Source organism: Cricetulus griseus, assembly GCF_003668045.3.
Source record: "Cricetulus griseus strain 17A/GY chromosome 1 unlocalized genomic scaffold, alternate assembly CriGri-PICRH-1.0 chr1_0, whole genome shotgun sequence".
NCBI lineage: Eukaryota > Metazoa > Chordata > Mammalia > Rodentia > Cricetidae > Cricetulus > Cricetulus griseus.
Window position 1 is genome coordinate 223,578,811 of NW_023276806.1, and position 18,670 is coordinate 223,597,480.

General features: G+C 38.4%; 1 protein-coding gene across 1 annotated transcript in view; it reads right to left on the minus strand.

Annotated features, from left to right (window-relative positions):
- Positions 1-18,670, minus strand: part of Cntnap2 (contactin associated protein 2) — a 1,481,094-nt gene that overhangs the window by 920,140 nt on the left and 542,284 nt on the right. Inside the window, exon 10 of the mRNA XM_035451404.1 lies at positions 4,562-4,733. Coding sequence (XP_035307295.1) covers positions 4,562-4,733 — 172 coding nt within the window. The remainder of the gene's footprint in view (positions 1-4,561; positions 4,734-18,670) is intronic.

Here is an 18,670-nt window from a genome sequence, read left to right on the forward strand (position 1 = left end):
TCCAAGACCATCTTTGGGGACCTGGCATGAAATTTGGGTTTTAACAGAGGACAAGAGGTACTTATAACTCATGAGCCTTAGTCAGAGAGTAGCCCTGCCCATCGCTGACCCATTACTGTCAGGGCTACAGCCTCTCCCCCTAAGAAATCTGACATGTTGTCAGAACTGTGAAATGTCTTTCTTGGAGACAAAGTTCACCCTTTGGCTAGCATATCAACTCTAGTCTCTTCCTTTGCCCAGCCCGAACGTTCTTGCAGAAATTTCAATTTCTTTATAGTCTGGGAGCCGAAGGGGTACACTACTGTCTCTTGAGAATGTCTTCATTCCTTCAAAGATGTTTAAAATGAGATGCAAAGTTATCTGAGACTTTCTATAGTTAATGTGATTCTGCTGGTTGAAGATACATGCGTGCGGCCCATACCTGTTACAGATATATGTGCAACTGTAATCTTAAGGTTTTTACTTAAACATCCAAAACAGTGTGTTCCCTGCCAGCCAGCACTGGAGTTCTGACATTTCTCTTCACTCCCCTTGATGAACATTCTCCCCTGGTGGAAATGGGGAATTCTTTCTTCGTGGTTATGCTTACAAAGGACCTGGGCATGTTCTTCTTTCTCGTGTACTCTACATGGACTCCATCACATGTACTCCGTCACAAACCCTTGCGACTCCACCTGGTAATATATTCAGAAATGAGCTACCTCATTATCTCTTGAGCCAGGCATCACTTACTGTATCATGAAAATGGTCTTCCAATCGGGCTGCTGCCACCCACAGTTTCTCCTCTCACTGCCAAATTAATCATTGTATAGCAAAAATTAGTAAGTGTCTCATTGTTCTATTCAGCCCCCTGAAATGGCTCCTTAACTCTTCAGAATAGAAAATAGATGTAGGGGAAGCTTTAGGCAGCCCCTAAGCAGGCATATTACAGCTTCCCCTACAAATAGATCTTTACAATAAATTATTAGATTCCAGGAGCTGGTTCTTAAATATTTATTTGCTTAGGCTGGTTCTTGATCTATAGGCAAAGCTGGCCTGGAATCCAGGCTTCTCCTTCCTTATTGCCTGAGTTCTGGGTTTATACACAAGCAGGACCACCCTAGAAGGGACTGGTTCTAGGAGTGCTCTGGTCTTTTTTCTTCCAAATTTCCTACCCTTCCAAATTTGTTACCATGGCTTACTTGAGATCAGTTATCATGGCAGGTATCTGCTTTGATCTAGCTCTCCTCTGCATGGGATGATCCTTATTCAAAACAATAAAATACTAACTTTTTTGGGTCTTGAATTAATTATTTTATTTTTTCAAAGAACTAATTTTTTTGAAATTATAATACAACTACAATTTCCCCCTCCCCTTTCCTCCTTCCAAACTCTCCTGTGCACTACTATGGTTGCTTACTTTACATTATATGTTTCTCTCTCTCTCTCTCTCTCTCTCTCTCTCTCTCTCTCTCTCTCTCTCTCTCTCTGTGTGTGTGTGTGTGTGTGTATTCCTAAATACATAAATACAACATTTTTCAGTCTGTATAATGTATATAACTGTTTTCATGGCTGATCTTTTGGTATTGGATACTCAATGGCATGTATGCTCTTGGTCTTGGTGCTTTCTTTTTCATGAGGTTCACTCTGAGTGGTCTGTTTTAAATACCTGCTCCTAAATACCTGGATCTAACACACCTGTGTTGCTTTGTTTCATTCTCTCTGCCCCCCAAACTGATATTTCTAGTTTACTTTCGGGATATACTTTTAGCTTATTGTCTACCATTGTTCTCTTTCCATAGAATGTGAGTTTCAAATATGAATGGATTTTCATTTTGCTCATTAATTTAGTTTAGTGCAGAGAACAGGACTGGACATTGCACATGTTCCGAAAATATGCATTAAATTTTTGGGGCTATAACCTGGCCAAATTGGTCTTGCCATGATTCAAGGCTCCGTTTAGAAGACACAGACCATGCAAATGTACACACAAAGAAAGTAAATTACTCGGGAATTTCTGGAGCACTCAATCATCCTCCAGGTCTCCTTCCCTGATGTCTCATCTCATCATTGCAGTTGCTAAGACACTCAGCGTTTACATACCCAGTGAGACTAAGAAGCTCTTCTATTTTCTTACTCTGTGTTCTCATTTTAACCATGCCCCCTGCCTTGAAAATAACTGTTAAGTCTGGCTGGGATTTGGAAGGAGAAGCATGAGCCAGAATGTACTTCTTTTCGGAGAATTTGGGCAAATGGAAGATAACTTGGTGCATAACGGGAAGCTGTAGAGCTCCTGTTAACAAGCAAATATTCAGAGATGCATTTGCCCATTGCAGCTGCAGAAATATAGGCAAAGACTTTGTACTCTCATCTAGAAAATCACAGGTCCCGGGTCACTTTGTCACCACCTCTTCCATGAATTTATATGAAATGAAGATGGCTTATATAGCACATAAAATACAAACGGGACATTATAGATTAGCATTTTTAACTGAGAACATTGTAAGTCAATAAATCTTACCAATGAGCATTGGATGTGCACACATTTTTGCCCTTAAAATCTGCTAGGGTACAGAAAATGGTGTCCATGATGTGATATGGTTTATGTTAACTGGGGTGGAGCACCCACTGTAAACATGGGCAGGGCCATTCCATGGCCTGGGCTCCCAGACTAAATCCAACTGAGGAAGGAAGCTGAGCACCAGTATTCTCCTGTCTGTTTCCAGACTACAGATGCAACATGACCACCACCTTCTGCTGCCAGACCCCCCTTTCACAGTGGACTGTACCTCCTGAAATGTGGGCTGAAACAAAGACTTCCTTTCTTACACAGATTTCAACAGGTGTTGTATTATAGCAACAAATCAAGGAATGTGGTTGTCACTTCAAATGCTACTTCTGACAGTTGCAGAGAATATGCAGCATGGACAGTGAGACTGCCTCCTTCTAGCACAGAGTAACCAAACATGAGATTTATGTTCCCTACTCTGCATCTTCCTCATGCTCCCTCCTCACGCTGAGCTGACTACGAGTTCTCTTCATTTACTCAAATTTCATTCACTCTTTGGTGGACAACACCCTTCCATCTCAAACTTGCATAAAAAGCTCAACATTCTCTATCCTTATTTTTTCTTGAGGAAAGACTTTAAATAGGATGACTAGGAATGCAATATTTGAAATGAAGGAACAATGCTGCTTGTGCACAGAGCTGCGTGAGGCCAGTGGATAGTTCCACAGAAGTTACTGTCTCATTAAAGCCACTGACTCACAGAGACCCACCAGGTTCTAGTGCTTTCAATATTTCTGTAACTAGAAGAAATAAAATGTGAGCTTGTAGAAAGCATGTGGATAATATCTATTATTAGACAAAAGGTCTCTGAATTGTTCATCTTTTAGTTTCTCTTGCTATCATTATTATAAACTTCCAGCTAATATATTATAGATGTCTCCTAAATTAGGGGTATATGCTGCCAAAATCATTTGCTGTTCTATTAATATAAAAACTGTGTAGGCTGGTACTAGCAACATTCCCACAGATGTAACATAAATGAACAGGGTGTTCCTCTTTCTCCTGCTATAAATATATTCAGGCCTCAAAAAGTTAGAGTCTAGCTGGACAGTGTTGGCACACACCTTTAATCCCAGCACTCTGGAGGCAGAGACAGGTATATTTCTATGAAATCAAGGCCAGCCTGGTCTACAGAGTGAGTTCTAGGACATCTGGGGGCTACACAGAGAAACCCTGTGTTGAGAAACAAAAAGTTATTCTATGGGGACCATGAACCATAGCCAACATAAAACAAAGTCACTATGAACTGGAAGGTACCATTTGAAGGATTGCTCTTTTTCTTTTGTGGGATACATTAGGTGTCTTGATTGGCTGCCTGAGGATCTCCACTAAACACCCTAAAGACTTTGAAGTCTGCGTGTGGGGATATCAAATTGAAGCACAAACACTATTTTCTTTTGTTAATTTATTTGTATGTGTTTGTGGTTGTCAGAATATGCATGGACATCAGAAGGGAGCATCAGACTCCCGGGAGCTGGACATACAGGCGCTGTGAGTCACCTGCCATGTGTGCTGGGAACTGAATTCAGGTCCTCTGCAAGAGCAGCAAGGACTCCTAACTGCTGAGCCATCTCTCCCACCTGTCTTATTTCCAATTTTAAAAAGCAGCTTTCATGAACTCTCATCTCATAAAATACGAAATGAATGGAATTAATGATAGCCCCTCCTCACCAGATCTGACACTGGCTGAAAAATCTAAAGCAGTTCACTAGGTTAGCATAAACTTTAATTTCAGATAGTTTTCAAAGACAAAGTATCTCAGAATGGAATGTCTTAAGCTCAAATGAAAAGCAAACCTTAGAATTAGAGTATTCAGGATTTGGGAAGATGGATGTGATACTGTGTGTCATAGAAGTATTTTGCCTTTCCAGTCTGTGTAAACTCACAAGCAAAATAAAGGTGTGACAGTAGTAGGGGACTTGCTGGGAGGAGCTTCCATGGAACAGGAAGTGGGAAAGAGGTGGGTGGGGGGAGAAAACAACTAATAGTTATATTAATGTAAGATGAGCTTACCTGTCTATGATGGCACACATGTCAATGGTGACATTTGCAAAGCTTCCTGGCTTCCTCTGCGCCACTTCGTATAAATTTACAAGCTGGTCATCCACCTGAATGAGCTGCATGCATCCTTGGAATGATGGTTGAAGGGCAGAGTGACTGGCATTGTTCATGTGGTTCAAAAATCCTGTGAAACAGAAAGAAGATCACAAGGGGCACCCAGAATGCTTCATTAAAGGTTTCCTAAGCATTTGACAGGACGCAGACATCTAATAATGGCTTTTCTTTGATTTTTGCTGACATTGTACAGGGGTGACACCTCTTGAGTATGTGAGATTACTTTAGGCAACAGTCTGGGTTGGGGAGCTGTTTGAATGGGAGTTGTCCCCATAGACACATGTATTCGAATGCTCATTTCCACAGTTGGTGGAACTATTTGGGCAGGATTAGGAGAGCAGCCTTATTGGACTCGGTATGTCCCTAGCTGTTCCACAATCCAGATTTGCCTACTTAACAAATTTAAACTGTACTCATTAATCTTAAATTATTTACTAGTTCATTCTTTCCAATATTGTGTGGTTGGCAATAAACCACCAATGCATAAAGAAGAATGAGGGCCAACACATGCCATTAAATGAATAAAAGGGTATATTTAGAAAAGAAGCAGAATTTGGTCATTAAGTGATTCTTTACAATGTCCTAGTTTGGTCGACTATAGTCATTGTTGTCTACAATAAAAACAACCCTTTTCTCATTTCCTTAATAGGTGTCAATATGTAAATTCTGAAACCTGTCATTTGAATTTCCTTTCAGGTTTCATTTCAGAGATATACATAATTTTCCACCAATATAGCACTAGGTAAAAGGATTATGTTTAATTCTCTACTTAAAATGACATGCTCTGTTTTGATAAATTTACATGGTTTGTATGTGTGTATGAATGTGTGTGTGTGTGTGTGTGTGTGTGTGTTCTTGTGTATGCCTGTATATGTATGTATGCATGTGTTTCTAAGCTATGTATTTTTATCAGCATTTACTTAGTGTCTTTACAAAAATGCTGACTTTTGGATAAGTTGTCTATTTAGAATAGTTGTATACAGACAATGTGATTTCCACTTGTCTAATTGTGATAAAATTGAGTAGATTTTAATGGCTAAACTTAGCAGACAGAAAACATGCAGCTGTAACTTTTGTGGCTGCTCTTAGCAAGGCTATCATTGGGTTCAGTTTTTGTGAATACTTAGGAGTCTAAACATCCACATTAACTTGGGAGGATTTTGAAATGAGTAACTCTTTATGAGAGTGAGAACGTCTGCGAAGCAAAGCAGCTGCATAAATGCTCATCACTTCCAACTGGGTGTGATTAAGTTCCCAAAACAAGACTTCAGCATCCACTCACAACAATGTTCTGTTTGGGCTTGATACTTTTGGAGTCTGAAATTGTCAAGTCTTTTCATGCTCTTATATGAGATGTATTCTAGGAGAAGATAATTATAGGAATAATCACTACATAGCCATTGAAAATAGTCCTTATTCTTATATTATCCTTAAAGCTTCTTAAGAGGGATCCTATTTGCTATTGTATACAGCATCCGCACTCTTCTGCAGCATCTTTAGGCCCTGAGTTTGTCTTATTTCTATAGACAGCAGAAAACTGTGAACGTGGTATAAGGTCCATTTCTAATCTTGTATGTACAATGGCTCAAATTGGCCATCGGGCAGTGTTGTGGAGGCCTATGAGAGACAATAAAAGACTTTCAAGACTGCAGATGTGTTATGTGTCATGGGTGGGGTGGGATGAAGATTGGATTATTGTTACCCAATCATAGGAATGAATAAATAACTTCTTGCTGGAAACAAATTACAATAACACCCCAAAGGAAAATTCAAGTTAGCTTAATGAGCCTTCAGAGAATTATTGGTCAGAAGCCCAATGTCTCTTGGGGAAGCAGTCAGTAACAACAAAAAGGAAAGGAATAGAAATGGCCCTGGAATGAAAGCACACAGGATCCTTACTGTGTTGTCGGGCAAAGTCTAACAACATTGTGGTTGTCTTCAGGTACCATTGCTGCAATGAAACACCATGACCAAAAAAATTTGGGGAGGAAAGAGCTCATTTGTCTTACACTACCAAACTACTGTTCATCAATGAAGAACAGGAAATCAAACTGGGCAGGATCCTGGAGGCAGGAGCTCATGCAGATGCCATGGAGGAGGGCAACTTAGTTGGTTGCTCATCCTGTTTCTTATAGAACCCAGGACCACCAGCCCAGGCATGTTACAATACACAATGGGCTATGCACTCCCCCATCAATCACTACTTAAGGAAACAGGCTTGCCTAAAGCCCCATCTAATGGAAGCATTTTTCTTGATTGAGGTTATCTCCCTTAACATGACTTTAGCTTGCATCAAGTTGGTATAAAACTATCCACCACAAAGGACCCCTTGTCAGCTTGAAATACAAACAAACCACTGATAAAGCCCTAACTTTTCCTCTCTTGTTAATCCCCCTGACTATACTTAGTATTGACATCACAACATAAAATATTTTCAAACTTATAAATCCCACAGACTTACAAATTCAAACATTTCAAAAATTCAGCCTCTTCCAAAAATAAAAAGTGTCTTTTAAAATCCAAAATCTTTCAACTGTGACTCCTAATTTAAAATTAAAGCACAAATACTGTCTTTCTTTCTTTCACAGGGGGAAGAACTAGAGTGTAATCCCAACACGAATAAAGCAAAACCAAACTCCAACCATGTAAATAACTCTACATTCAATGTTTGGATCAACTCACAGGCTGGGGAGGGGAGCAGTTAAAAGGGGGATGCCAAGCTGGTTTTAGCAGGATTCTAAGTGAACTGGTAGGCTACCATCGACAGACACTCTGAGGCAATGAGCTAAATATGACTCTCTTCCTTCAAGCTGTTTGGTTCAAATATTTTATCCTAGTGATGAAAAACTGACTAACAGAAGCTAAAGTAAATTCTTAGTTGTAAAGAATCCAGGATGTTATAGCCTTTGAAGCAAAATCTGTCTTAATTCCACTTCACTGGGACAGTGAACAATACAAGAACAAAGAAATCACTGCCAATGATCAAATACCAGGACAGGTCATCTAGTGATGACAAGGAAATCTATGTCAACACCTTAGAGAGATGTGAGGTGATGTGCTCAAAAAAGATCCATGAGAGAAAAGACCCATTCAGCAGCTTCCTCATCATCTCCCAAACCCCAGACAAGAGCATTTCTCTGATCTTAATGGTATTTTGTTCAGAAGTGGCTATCTTCACGAGACTACAGATCTACAGATTGCTTTCTATTAAATGGCTGTTTTTAAACATTTATTTTTATATCTTTGCCTTTTGAAAAAATTATTTTCTTTCTTTCTTTCTTTCTTTCTTTCTTTCTTTCTTCTCTCTCTCTCTCTCTCTCTCTCTCTCTCTCTCTGTGTGTGTGTGTGTGTGTGTGTGTGTGTGTGTGTGTGTGTGTGTGTGTGTGTGTGTGTGTGTGTGTGTGTTATAACCCACACCATGTTGTGTATATTGAAGCCAGAGGACTATTGACAAAGTCAGTTCTTTTCTTCTACCAAATGAGTCCTGGGTAACAAATTCATATCATCAAGCTTAACAGGCTCATTTACCCACTGAGCCATCTTGTTGGCCCAGTTTGTATTTTAGCAACAGGGCCTGGAACTCCTCATATTTCCATCTCCACCTCCTGAATGCTGTGGCATAGTGTTCTACTTCAGTGGACAAATGTCAATAACATGGCCAGGAATCACATGGTTTTGTTTGTTTTAAGGACATTGCCTTTAGGAATAATGCCATCAGATTTGACCACCCTGTAGTAACAGAGACAGAGAGCACAAATATAAAGAAACTTTTAGACCTCACTCTATGGGCAGAAAAACTGAAACTGAAAACATAGACTACCTATTAGGAAGAAGAGAAAAATGGGAAGGGGAAGAAGAGGAGATAGGAACGACTCAGGTTGGCAGAACAAAGAAATAAAGATCAAAGAGTTGTGAAAACCAGTAGGTCTAAATCCTAAAATGGAGTTACCATCCTGTGGCTCACCTGGTTCTTGAAACAACATAGACCAGTGGTTTGGTTCTGACTTGACATTGGTAAGGTTCTGAAGTTTTCACACAGATATTCTAAGGAAATACAACTTCAGAAATGACTTTCAGAAGAGACGTGGACTTTGTCCATGGATGAGACATGAATATTCATAAACGTCTACTCTATTTTCAAGATGGCTATCAATCATCCCACTAAATTCTATGAACCCTGGTATACTCTCCTCCCACATCAAACCAGTGCTTACTTGTGTAGGATCAATAGAGCACTGAGCAGTATTTACATAGGTGAATATTCTTGAACTCCACCCAGGTAACTCCTGGGAAAGCTCACCCCCTTGTACTATACCTGGTTGGTACTTTACTCTTATGCTCAGATTTCTGTCCTAAAGTTTAGCAGATAAAACTCCTTATCTGACCTGAAGTCCACTAAGTTTACTCTTCCTGCTGACAAAGTCATTCCTTACATCTTCAATGTTTTAAAATTTTAATTCAGAAATACATCAGTGGAAAAAAATGTTGACACTTGTTCTGACATCAGAATATAAACAGTTGCAAGTTATACTGTGAATCTGATTGAACAGAATTTAAAAAATAGATAGTAGGCACCAGGATTGGGAACATAAATGGCTGAAGAACACTGTTTCTCTATTATGTTTGTTTTAAAGTTGAGGGATGTTAAGGAGCTTGGAGGGGAGGCTGACAGCCTGCTATAAAGTCTTCAGCATTTTCTTTCCAATGAAACCTTGGGAGAGTGAATCAAGTGTTTACTAAATCACTGCCTACTCAACCTTTCTGAAGGAAACAGTCACAAATGTATACAGCAGCAGCAGCAACAGCAGCAGCAAAAGCTGTTTTCAAGTGAGCATGGAGTCAGAAAGTGCCAGGAAGACTCCACCTGCTGTGGTTGGGAGACTGTCTAGGGTACAGGTTAATGGAGTTGATACATTGATACATGGAGGTTAGGATGAGGCAGTCTCAACGTTAGAGACAGAGGTATGAATGTGAGAAACACTGAATGAACTCTGCCGGCTGGGGCAGGAATTTAAACCCCAAGTGTGAATTTATGGTTTTCTGTATAGGTAGCTACATACACAAGTCCATTTAGATGTAAGTGGTTGTGGATAAAATACAGTTGGTTCCAACCATCTTGGGAGGACAGTCTGAGAGAAGGGTCATGTGACAAACAGTGCATGCTCCTACATCTCAGATTTGGTTCATTAAAATGGGACCTCAAAGAGAAATGGACAAATTATAGGGCACAATGGGACAGATATTCAATGAGTCTGGAATAGTGTGTGTTGTTCAGAGAAAGAATGACAGGTATTTCAGAATGGCATGCAGTGGTTACTGCTGCCCAAGTTCAAAGTGGTTGGAGTACAAATTTCACAATTTGAGAAGAAAAATGTATGTTTTATTCAGCGATTAAAATGATGGGAAAGAGCAGAGAGAACTCTCACTATAGCCCCCTGGTAACTCACAAATTAAGAGGGATATCTGAGTTTGAAGTCTTCCTTTGACAAGCTTCACATTGCTAATGAGTTAGGCAGTAAATGTCAGTGGAGGCTGAAATGAAAGCCAGATGGGGACAAAGTCTCAATGATCTCTTTAAAACAGCCATTGAAGCTGAACATGTTGCCGAATACATTTAACTTCAGAGCTGTCTCTTTGGAGGCAGGAAGATCGATCTCCATGAGTTCAAGACTAGCCTGGTCTACTTTGAAAGTTCTAAGTCAGGCAGAGCTATATAGTGAGACTTTGGCTTAATAAAAAGTAGCAATTACAATGGCATGATTCATCAACTTACATTTGAGAAACCTGGCTGACTGATTTGTGATCAAGGTATCAAATAAGTATTACTACAGCGGCAGGACCAATGGACACCGTGTGCCACCTGGCAGGATGCAAAATAGGAGAATAAAACAAAGTCTTTGTTGTTTCTGCAAAAATACATGCACATTCCTGTGTAATGCAAACAGATGCCATCCACAGAAGGATAACTTGAGATTCTCAGGGATGATCAGGTTCTGACAGGCAACTGGGGATCTGGTTCTGATTAGCAGGCACCAGAAAAGTTGCAGGATGAGGCAACGCAGACACTTTTGTCCTGGGTCCTTCATTATAACAGGCAATGTTAGAGAAGGGGCAAACCCACATTTAGACCTGTTATACTGGTGGTCTTTGTGCTCTTCCTATAAATTTTCTTAATGTAAGTTTTAAGGTGTTTTAGAAACAGAAACTAGTGCTAAATTCTTCTGTCGTCTGAGAACCTGTTCTGGATTAAATTTACTCCATCTTAATCTGTATTCAGTGTTCATGGATTTTCAATGAAATTATTCTTCCTAAAGTCAGTTGTAGACTTTAACTCACAGAACTCCACCATTCAGTCTTTTAAAGACCTTGTCTTTAAATGTGCCACATATTCTGCTTTTTCAACACTGATGGCATCTGCTTCAAGAGCAATTATTCTAAAAGGAGGTTTCCTTATACTTACATGTTAGGTTACTATTGTTTTGGATTTTAAATTCAGGATCATGGTGGTCCATGTGTCTGAATAGTTTGAGGTTCTAGCAATTCTTTGCACCTAAATTTGACTAAATGGGATATGAATTAAACCTTGAACAGGAGTCAGAAGTTAGAAGATAATTTTCTTGAAACCTATACTTTATCAGTTAATTTTGATATTGTAATAGAAAAAAACAGTTTGTTGCCTTTCCAGGTATACTATGAATTAGTTATTTTATATTATTTTAATGTTTGACATCTCTTTATATGGAAACATTTAAAGTATAAATTCAAGAATTTTGCACCTACCAGGTTTTGGTCTTTTAAGTTGATTAAATGTTGTGTTCTTTTATTATATTTTAAGTTTGGAAAGCAGACAAAGTATGATTGCCCTTATGGTCAGTTTTGAAAAATAAATATAGATAAATAGCTATAAAATAAATGCCCAAATGTTTACAGTGGGCAGCGTATATCAAAGAGACTTAGCATATGTTACTTTATCTTCTTTTCTGCTCCTACAAATTGTTTAGGCAGTCTATCAATTTAGTATTTATGATACACCTAAGGATTGGGATATTTATATCCTGAAGAATGTGACAACCACATTAGTGAAAAAAGCCTCAGACATAAGAAGATATATATAATCTATAAAAAATAAAAACAAAAACAAAAAACAAAAAATGCTTTTGATGACTGTGTAAATGGAATGGCCCTGTTGGGAGGTGAGACTGTCTCTCTTCCAGATAGTTTCTTTGTGCTTGGCTAACAAAGGAATTCCTGGTGCTTTTGTGGTCCTGCCAGTTTGGTCTCTCACACTGATGTCTTTCTGGTGAGTTAAGTGTGAAAGCTCCTCAGACCTGGCCCTGGGCCTTGTTTGGTTTCCTGGTAGACCCTCTCCTTCCTTAACAGGGGCCCCATCCAAAGCTCTGCCTCAAATTCATCAGTCTGAGCTCAGAAATAACTGAGCCAAAACTTCTCTGACATATCTTTCCAGGGCATGTCTATGCTCAAAGCTCCAGACACATCTTCCTGCCCTTGCTGGAATTCTGCCAACAGAAGTTCCACCAAAGCCTCAACTTCAGTTTATTCATTGGTAAATTATGCAAGCCAATGAGCTCAGCTTCCAGCCTCATAGCTTCTTAACACACCAGGAACACATTGGGTACTTTCCACCTTTTACACAGCCCTCACTTCTGTGTGACCATCCAAGCCAAACTCTAGTCCATTTCTGGCTGGTCTAAAGGGGTCTCTAGGGATCATGACAATATGAGTATGCTTAGCCTCTTCTCAGGAGATTATGTGTGTCAGAACACATGTTCATGCACTTGTGAAATGGCTCAGATCTTTTTCTCTGGTGATCTGGTATTTTAACACAAAATTAAGTTTGTAGAGATGTACAAATCATGAGGCCATATATTTGAAAAGGAAAATACAATTCCAAGTGAGATATACTAAGTTAATTGTTTTAATTAAAATCAACATAATGGGGTCACTTAAAGACATCAACATCATCATATTTTAAACATAAGCTTCAGCCAGAATATCTTAAATATATGAGCTTTAGTATGTTATCACAGAATAAGTTTTTTTTAAATCTTAACTTTATTGTATTATTGAGATAAATTTATCTTCAATAAAATTACTGTGGGTCTTCTTTCCCATTCTCATATAATGCAGAGAAGTTATAAATTATATTTTTATTAAATTGCCTTAATATGCAAAGAAGTTTGAGGTTATTTTTCAGGAAACATATGAAATTTATAAGAACATAGGAAATTCAAGGAACAGACTAGTATTTTGTCAAAATGGGATAGTTAGAAATCTGTGAAACAGAATTTATAATATACTTTTAAAAGTTGTTTTAAAAATGGGCCATAAAATCATGGAAAGCAGAATGGGAGAAAAATAGAATGTTTTGATATTTTCAGATAGGTTTTTATAATATTTTACTCTTTTAGAGGAAGTAGAAATGTGAATTAATACACAGATACATCAGCTTTAATTCCTTGGGGGTTGCTAGTATTTCTAATTCATAGACTGATACATTCCCATGATCAGATCTTAAAATAATATTGCCTCATTGATTTTTTCCTTATGAGCTCTCATGGTTTGCTAATTATAAAAATGTTACACCATTCATTCCAGGTAATTTTTTCTAGTGGCTTTTTTATATACAAATATATTTAACATGTTAATTATATCTTAAATTATATCTTAAATGTATTAATACAAATCTTCTAACAGGAGATGGTTTATTTTAAAGGTATTTATCTTTCAATGATATTTCCTTTAGGAATAATTGAGAAAGAAACAAACATAATGTAAAGGCATCCATTCCCTAGGAAAAGGTAATGTGAGAGTCTAGAAACTCTCCAGTCGCAAATACTCAGAGAACCAGGTAAAAAGCAGCACATATACTTTGAATTATCTATCTGAAGGAGAATGGAAAGTCGAGGGCCTTAGATGGTGCTGAACCACTTGTATTCAGAAAGCATCTCCCCATCTTTGTAATGGAGAGGCCTGGGTTTTGAAGGTAAAGCAGACTAGAAATCAGACTGTAAGCCTGTGCAAGGATCAGGAGCATCACAATATCAGTACCACATTAAACCCAAAGTTGCTAAGTTCTTACTCAAGTACATGCTAGAGACAATATACTAGTCAGCAAAGAGAGCTGATGAGAAAAAAAAAAAATGGTCTTTCTTTGCCTGGCCTGTTGAAAGGAAAAAAAAAGTTACTCTTCAAGAATGCATAAAATATGGAGTTACTGAACTAAATTATGGCTTTCAAGTTTGCACTAACTGTAGGGTGTAGTACTCAAATCAAGAAGTTACTATAGAAAGCAAGTAATTTCAAACTATTATCATGGGAAATGAAGTGGAAGTTCTCTCAGATTAACTCTGGAAGTTCAGGGTTCCTAAATAGAAAACTGAGACATTTAGACCAGCAATCCCAAACTGCAAACACTGGAGAAGGAGTAGAGTTAGTTTCCTGCTTAAACTGGTTCTACTCAGAATTTTCATCTTCACAATGGCAAAAGTGATACCCGTTAGAAGTTGGACTTAAGTTTGACTCTTTTCTTTCCTAACTGGGAGTTACAGTACTTTGTCTATGCTGGGGAGAGGTAGAGAGCCACAGCTCTGTGAGCCATCCCATTCCCATTCAGAAAATCCTTCCAGTGGGAGCCCTGGAGCTAAAGCCAGGAAGACCTGGAGTTTAGATGGATTCACTAAAGTCCCAGCTCACATGCATATCAGGAAGTAAACATGGTTAGGGACATTTGTATAAGGAACAAGCGTTTGAAGAAACATTCTACCCCAGAAATGTCCAACACATTCCAGAATGGTGAAGTGCTTAGAAATTATTTAAAAACAACTTAGAAAAGCTAGACTCAATCATATAAGTAGGAGATAATCTTTTTTTAAAAAGAAGTACTACTTAGCTTTGATCAAAGCTAAAAAGATACTATAATTGAAAAGTTAATTGCCATAAACAAAAAACTCATGGGCCTTGTTTAACAGATGGGGTGCAGTCAGAATGAAACTGGCAATGGGATCCACAAAAATCGTTAAAAAAAATGAAAGTGATAAAAGACATTACATAGAAAATTTGAAATCTAGGGAAGGAAAATCTGTATTAACATGCAGATGTGGAATTTCAGGAGAACTGGGTAAAATGAGGATGAGTCATTAAAAGGTAACAGCTGAGAATTTTTCAGTACTCTTTAAAATGTGGATACCGGGAGAAAAATAACTCTCAAACAAAATTTCTTCTAAAATATTTTTAGGAAGGATGAGTTGGGCAATGAGGGTGGGAGGAAGAGTTAATCAGACATTGAATAGCAGGCATCATGCATATCAAATTCTCAATGAACAAATTCAAATGCAGGTTATTTTTTAAAAATGACCACTTGTCCCAGTTAGTAATATAACAGATCAAGAAGAAACAAGAAAGTCATTAGAGATAATGATAAGTCTAGGAAATAATACTAAGAGTACCAAGTATCAACAGAAGTAAAGTACACAGGGGAGGGCCTAGGCTCTGCCTCAAATGACTTGCCAGATTTTGATGATCCCTCATGGAAGCCCTCACCCTCCCAGGGAAGTGTATGAGGGATGTATTTGGGGGAGGTCAGTGGGGGTCATGGGAGGATGGGAGGGAGAGGAACTGATATGTAAGATAAGATTGTTTCTAATTTAAATTATATATATATATATATATATATATATATTATATATATACACACATATATGTACAGCAAAGTTTTCTTGTGAAGTACATTGTCTTGACCTACAACCTAGTGTGCACCTGCTGTTGAGTTGGGGCATTCTTGTGGAAGAACAAAGAAACCAGAGAGAAGAAATGCAAGTCTGTTTAGGATGGATTGGAACATTAAGCTGAGTGTTCTAAACTTGGTTATTTTTTTTAAAAAAAGGGGAGAAGGATATTCTTGGACTGACAGATACTACTATTACTATGCCTCAGTGGTTTGGGATCCAAAGAGCTAGTAGAATTGGAAACCTTTTCAATCTCCCTAAAGAAGATGATGTTGTGCTCTCCAGTATAGTCAGAAAGTACTTGAACAAAGAAGGTAAGAAGTCTGGACCAGAGCAGCCAAGGTTACTCCATGTATCCTGCAACACAAACACCAACACGTTGCCCTGAAGAAACAATGCACTAATGTAAATAAGGAGGCAGCTATGGAATATGCTAAACTTTTATCCAATCAAATGAAGGAAGCCAATGAAAAATGCCAGGGAACAGACTGCTAGGAAACATAGGCTGCCCATCTTGGGAGTTCCTATTTTTAAGTCTGAGCCCAGTCAAAAATAAGTCTTTAGGAGTAACAAATAAATGAACAGGTATTGAAAATAAAAGAAAATACTGTAACAGATTTGCCCATTGCATTGCTTTCATGCGGCACAGAGTAACACTATGCAAAAATCCTAAAGCCAGAGTCCAGGACACATTGGTACCATTCCTGAGGGCTGTGAGGACATGCAGTACATTTTACGGCAAAGCAAGAACCAGAGAAATAATAGACTAATAAAAAGATGAATGTTTAATGATCAAAATAAAGTCTCCAGTAACTTAAACATAAGTGCACTTAGTAATAGAGTATTCAAACAAAATAATTTTTTCAAAAATTCAAGTTGGGTTTTCCAGAAGTTGTCTCATGAAAGGAGCCCCATGTCTTGCTTCTCCTCTTTCAGGGTGTCAGCATTGCTGACATCCTAAGACCTACAACAGCTTCCCATCTTTACACCCCCTGATTCCCATCCCTTTCCTTCTATACTGTCCAGAAGCTCCCCGAATGTTGGCTTGCCTTTGGTACTCAGCACTGAGCCACACATACAACACGAGTAAGCTTCCTAAACACATATCCTTGATGATTAATACACAGATGTTGTAGAAAAGAAAGATTGAAACAGACATAGCTTTAAGATCTTGCCAAAGAAGACTAAATTCTTGTGTATGTGTATAAAATCTCTATACATCATATTTCCTCTCTCCCACGAGTGCAGCCCTCTCTCAGGTGGAACATCACATGCTCTCACCCCACCACAGAAGCCTTCATTAATTCCTTATTAAATGCCATGTGGGGTTGCTGGCTCCCATGCTCTGCAGACTACCTACATGACCAAAAGTCACAAGGAAGAAGTACAAACCTTGAAATGGGTAAGAGCTAGGGGCACAATGCTAGAATGAGATTTCAACGAAGATTTAAATGACAGCAAGGTAGACGGAAATGGAAATGCTGCTTCTGGTATTTGCAGGTCTAAATCCTAAGCATGTGAGTCAAGCAGCATGGCCGAACACAAGCAAGACTCCAGGTTAAGGAGAGACACTGGTGCAAGGAAACAGAGTATGTGCATTAAACTTGGGGAAGAGAGTGGTATACCATACACTGCCTTCCTACTTTCATTTATGTTTCTGTGATAAAATACCCTGACCAAAAGAAATTTAAGGAAGGTAATGGTTTATTGGTTTACAATATCAGGTTGTTCTTCATCATTGAGGGAAAATATAGTCAGAAACTCAAGCAGGGGGTCACACGACATCTGTAGTCATGAACAACAACAAAAAAGAATGTTATGGCTATGCCTACTTGGTTGATTTTGTGTATCCAGTATTTTTCACTTGTAGTTCAGGGCATTAAACTGGGGGATGGTTCCACCCACAGTGAACAGGGTCTTTACACAGCAATTAGCAAACAAGGTGATTTTCCACAGACTAATCTGATAAAGACAATTATTCACCTGTCTCTTGCCAGGTGATCTATTCTGAGTGATGTTTAAAACTAACCACCACTCCATGTAAGTCTGTAAAAATGTTCCTGATAGTTATGAGTGTCAGCTGGAGTAAGCCATTGGTAGAGAGAGATAGATATGTTGGAAATTGTGTGAGTGAAAATAAACAATTACCAATTACACATTGAAGAGTAGAATACCCAGGTTTCTTTTGCTGTCAGGCTTCCTGAGCACAAAGATGCCTGCAGATGTGAAGTGTCTCAAGGAAGACACCAATATTTAGTCACCAATCATTGACATTACAGTCATTAGTCAGCAAGCTTCTCCTAAAGATGGCCTCTTCTAAGTGCCTCATTCTAAGTTGGACAGCCATTGGTGATTTTACTGTATGATCACCTAGTGGTAAATGGGTCATACACCTTTGAATTTTTGAAAGCCAACACTGGTTTCAATTGACTACAATAGAGGGCAAGATTTGAAGCCATATGCTTAAATTCAGTATGAAGAGAAAAAAACACATGCCCACAGAGGCTTATAAATAAATCACCTTTCCTTGTAACAGTGGGAAATCATGTTCAGAATAGAAAAGTAGTCATTTTGCTGAGCTCCTGAAGGGCTAAATTCCATCACAGGAAAGCTATAACATACGTTGATTTTTACATCTCCTGTCATATTTTTGGAGAAACAGGGGTAAAATATACACGTGTTAGACTAAGGCAAGAAACAATAAAATTTAAATTCAAATCTGAAAGTTTGCTTACAGCTTCCTAGAAAAATTCAATCCTATTGGAATATGTGAGATTCATCTCCATGAATGGGTTTTATTGTCACTGTGGCTTTCCATTATTTAGACTAAACTTTCTGCCACCTGCTAGAGAGACATATAATGTGAGCAGAGTTGTAGTTGCAGGCTGAGTTCGAAAGCATTCTGATGAATGCATCTATCCCAAGTCTGCTATTTGGAAGTGTTAGGAAGATATTTGCAGTTTATTCTTTAAAAAATGTTTATTCTATTTCCAATGTACAGCTTTCCATGTAAAAAATGTGGCAAAGAAAATATAATAGTGTCTTACCAAGCCAAAAAAATGAAGATATAAAAATAGAACAAACAAACAAAACAGGGTTTGAGTCTCTATCCTATTTCTCAATTTACACAAAAACTAGAATACTCAAAGTCTCTGTCTGCTGTGTCTTCTGTCTGCTTCCTCTGCCTAGAAACAGCCCCAGAGAATGACTAGTCTGTCCAATCAGAAGTCTTATGAAAAATAAGTACCTATAACTAATATTT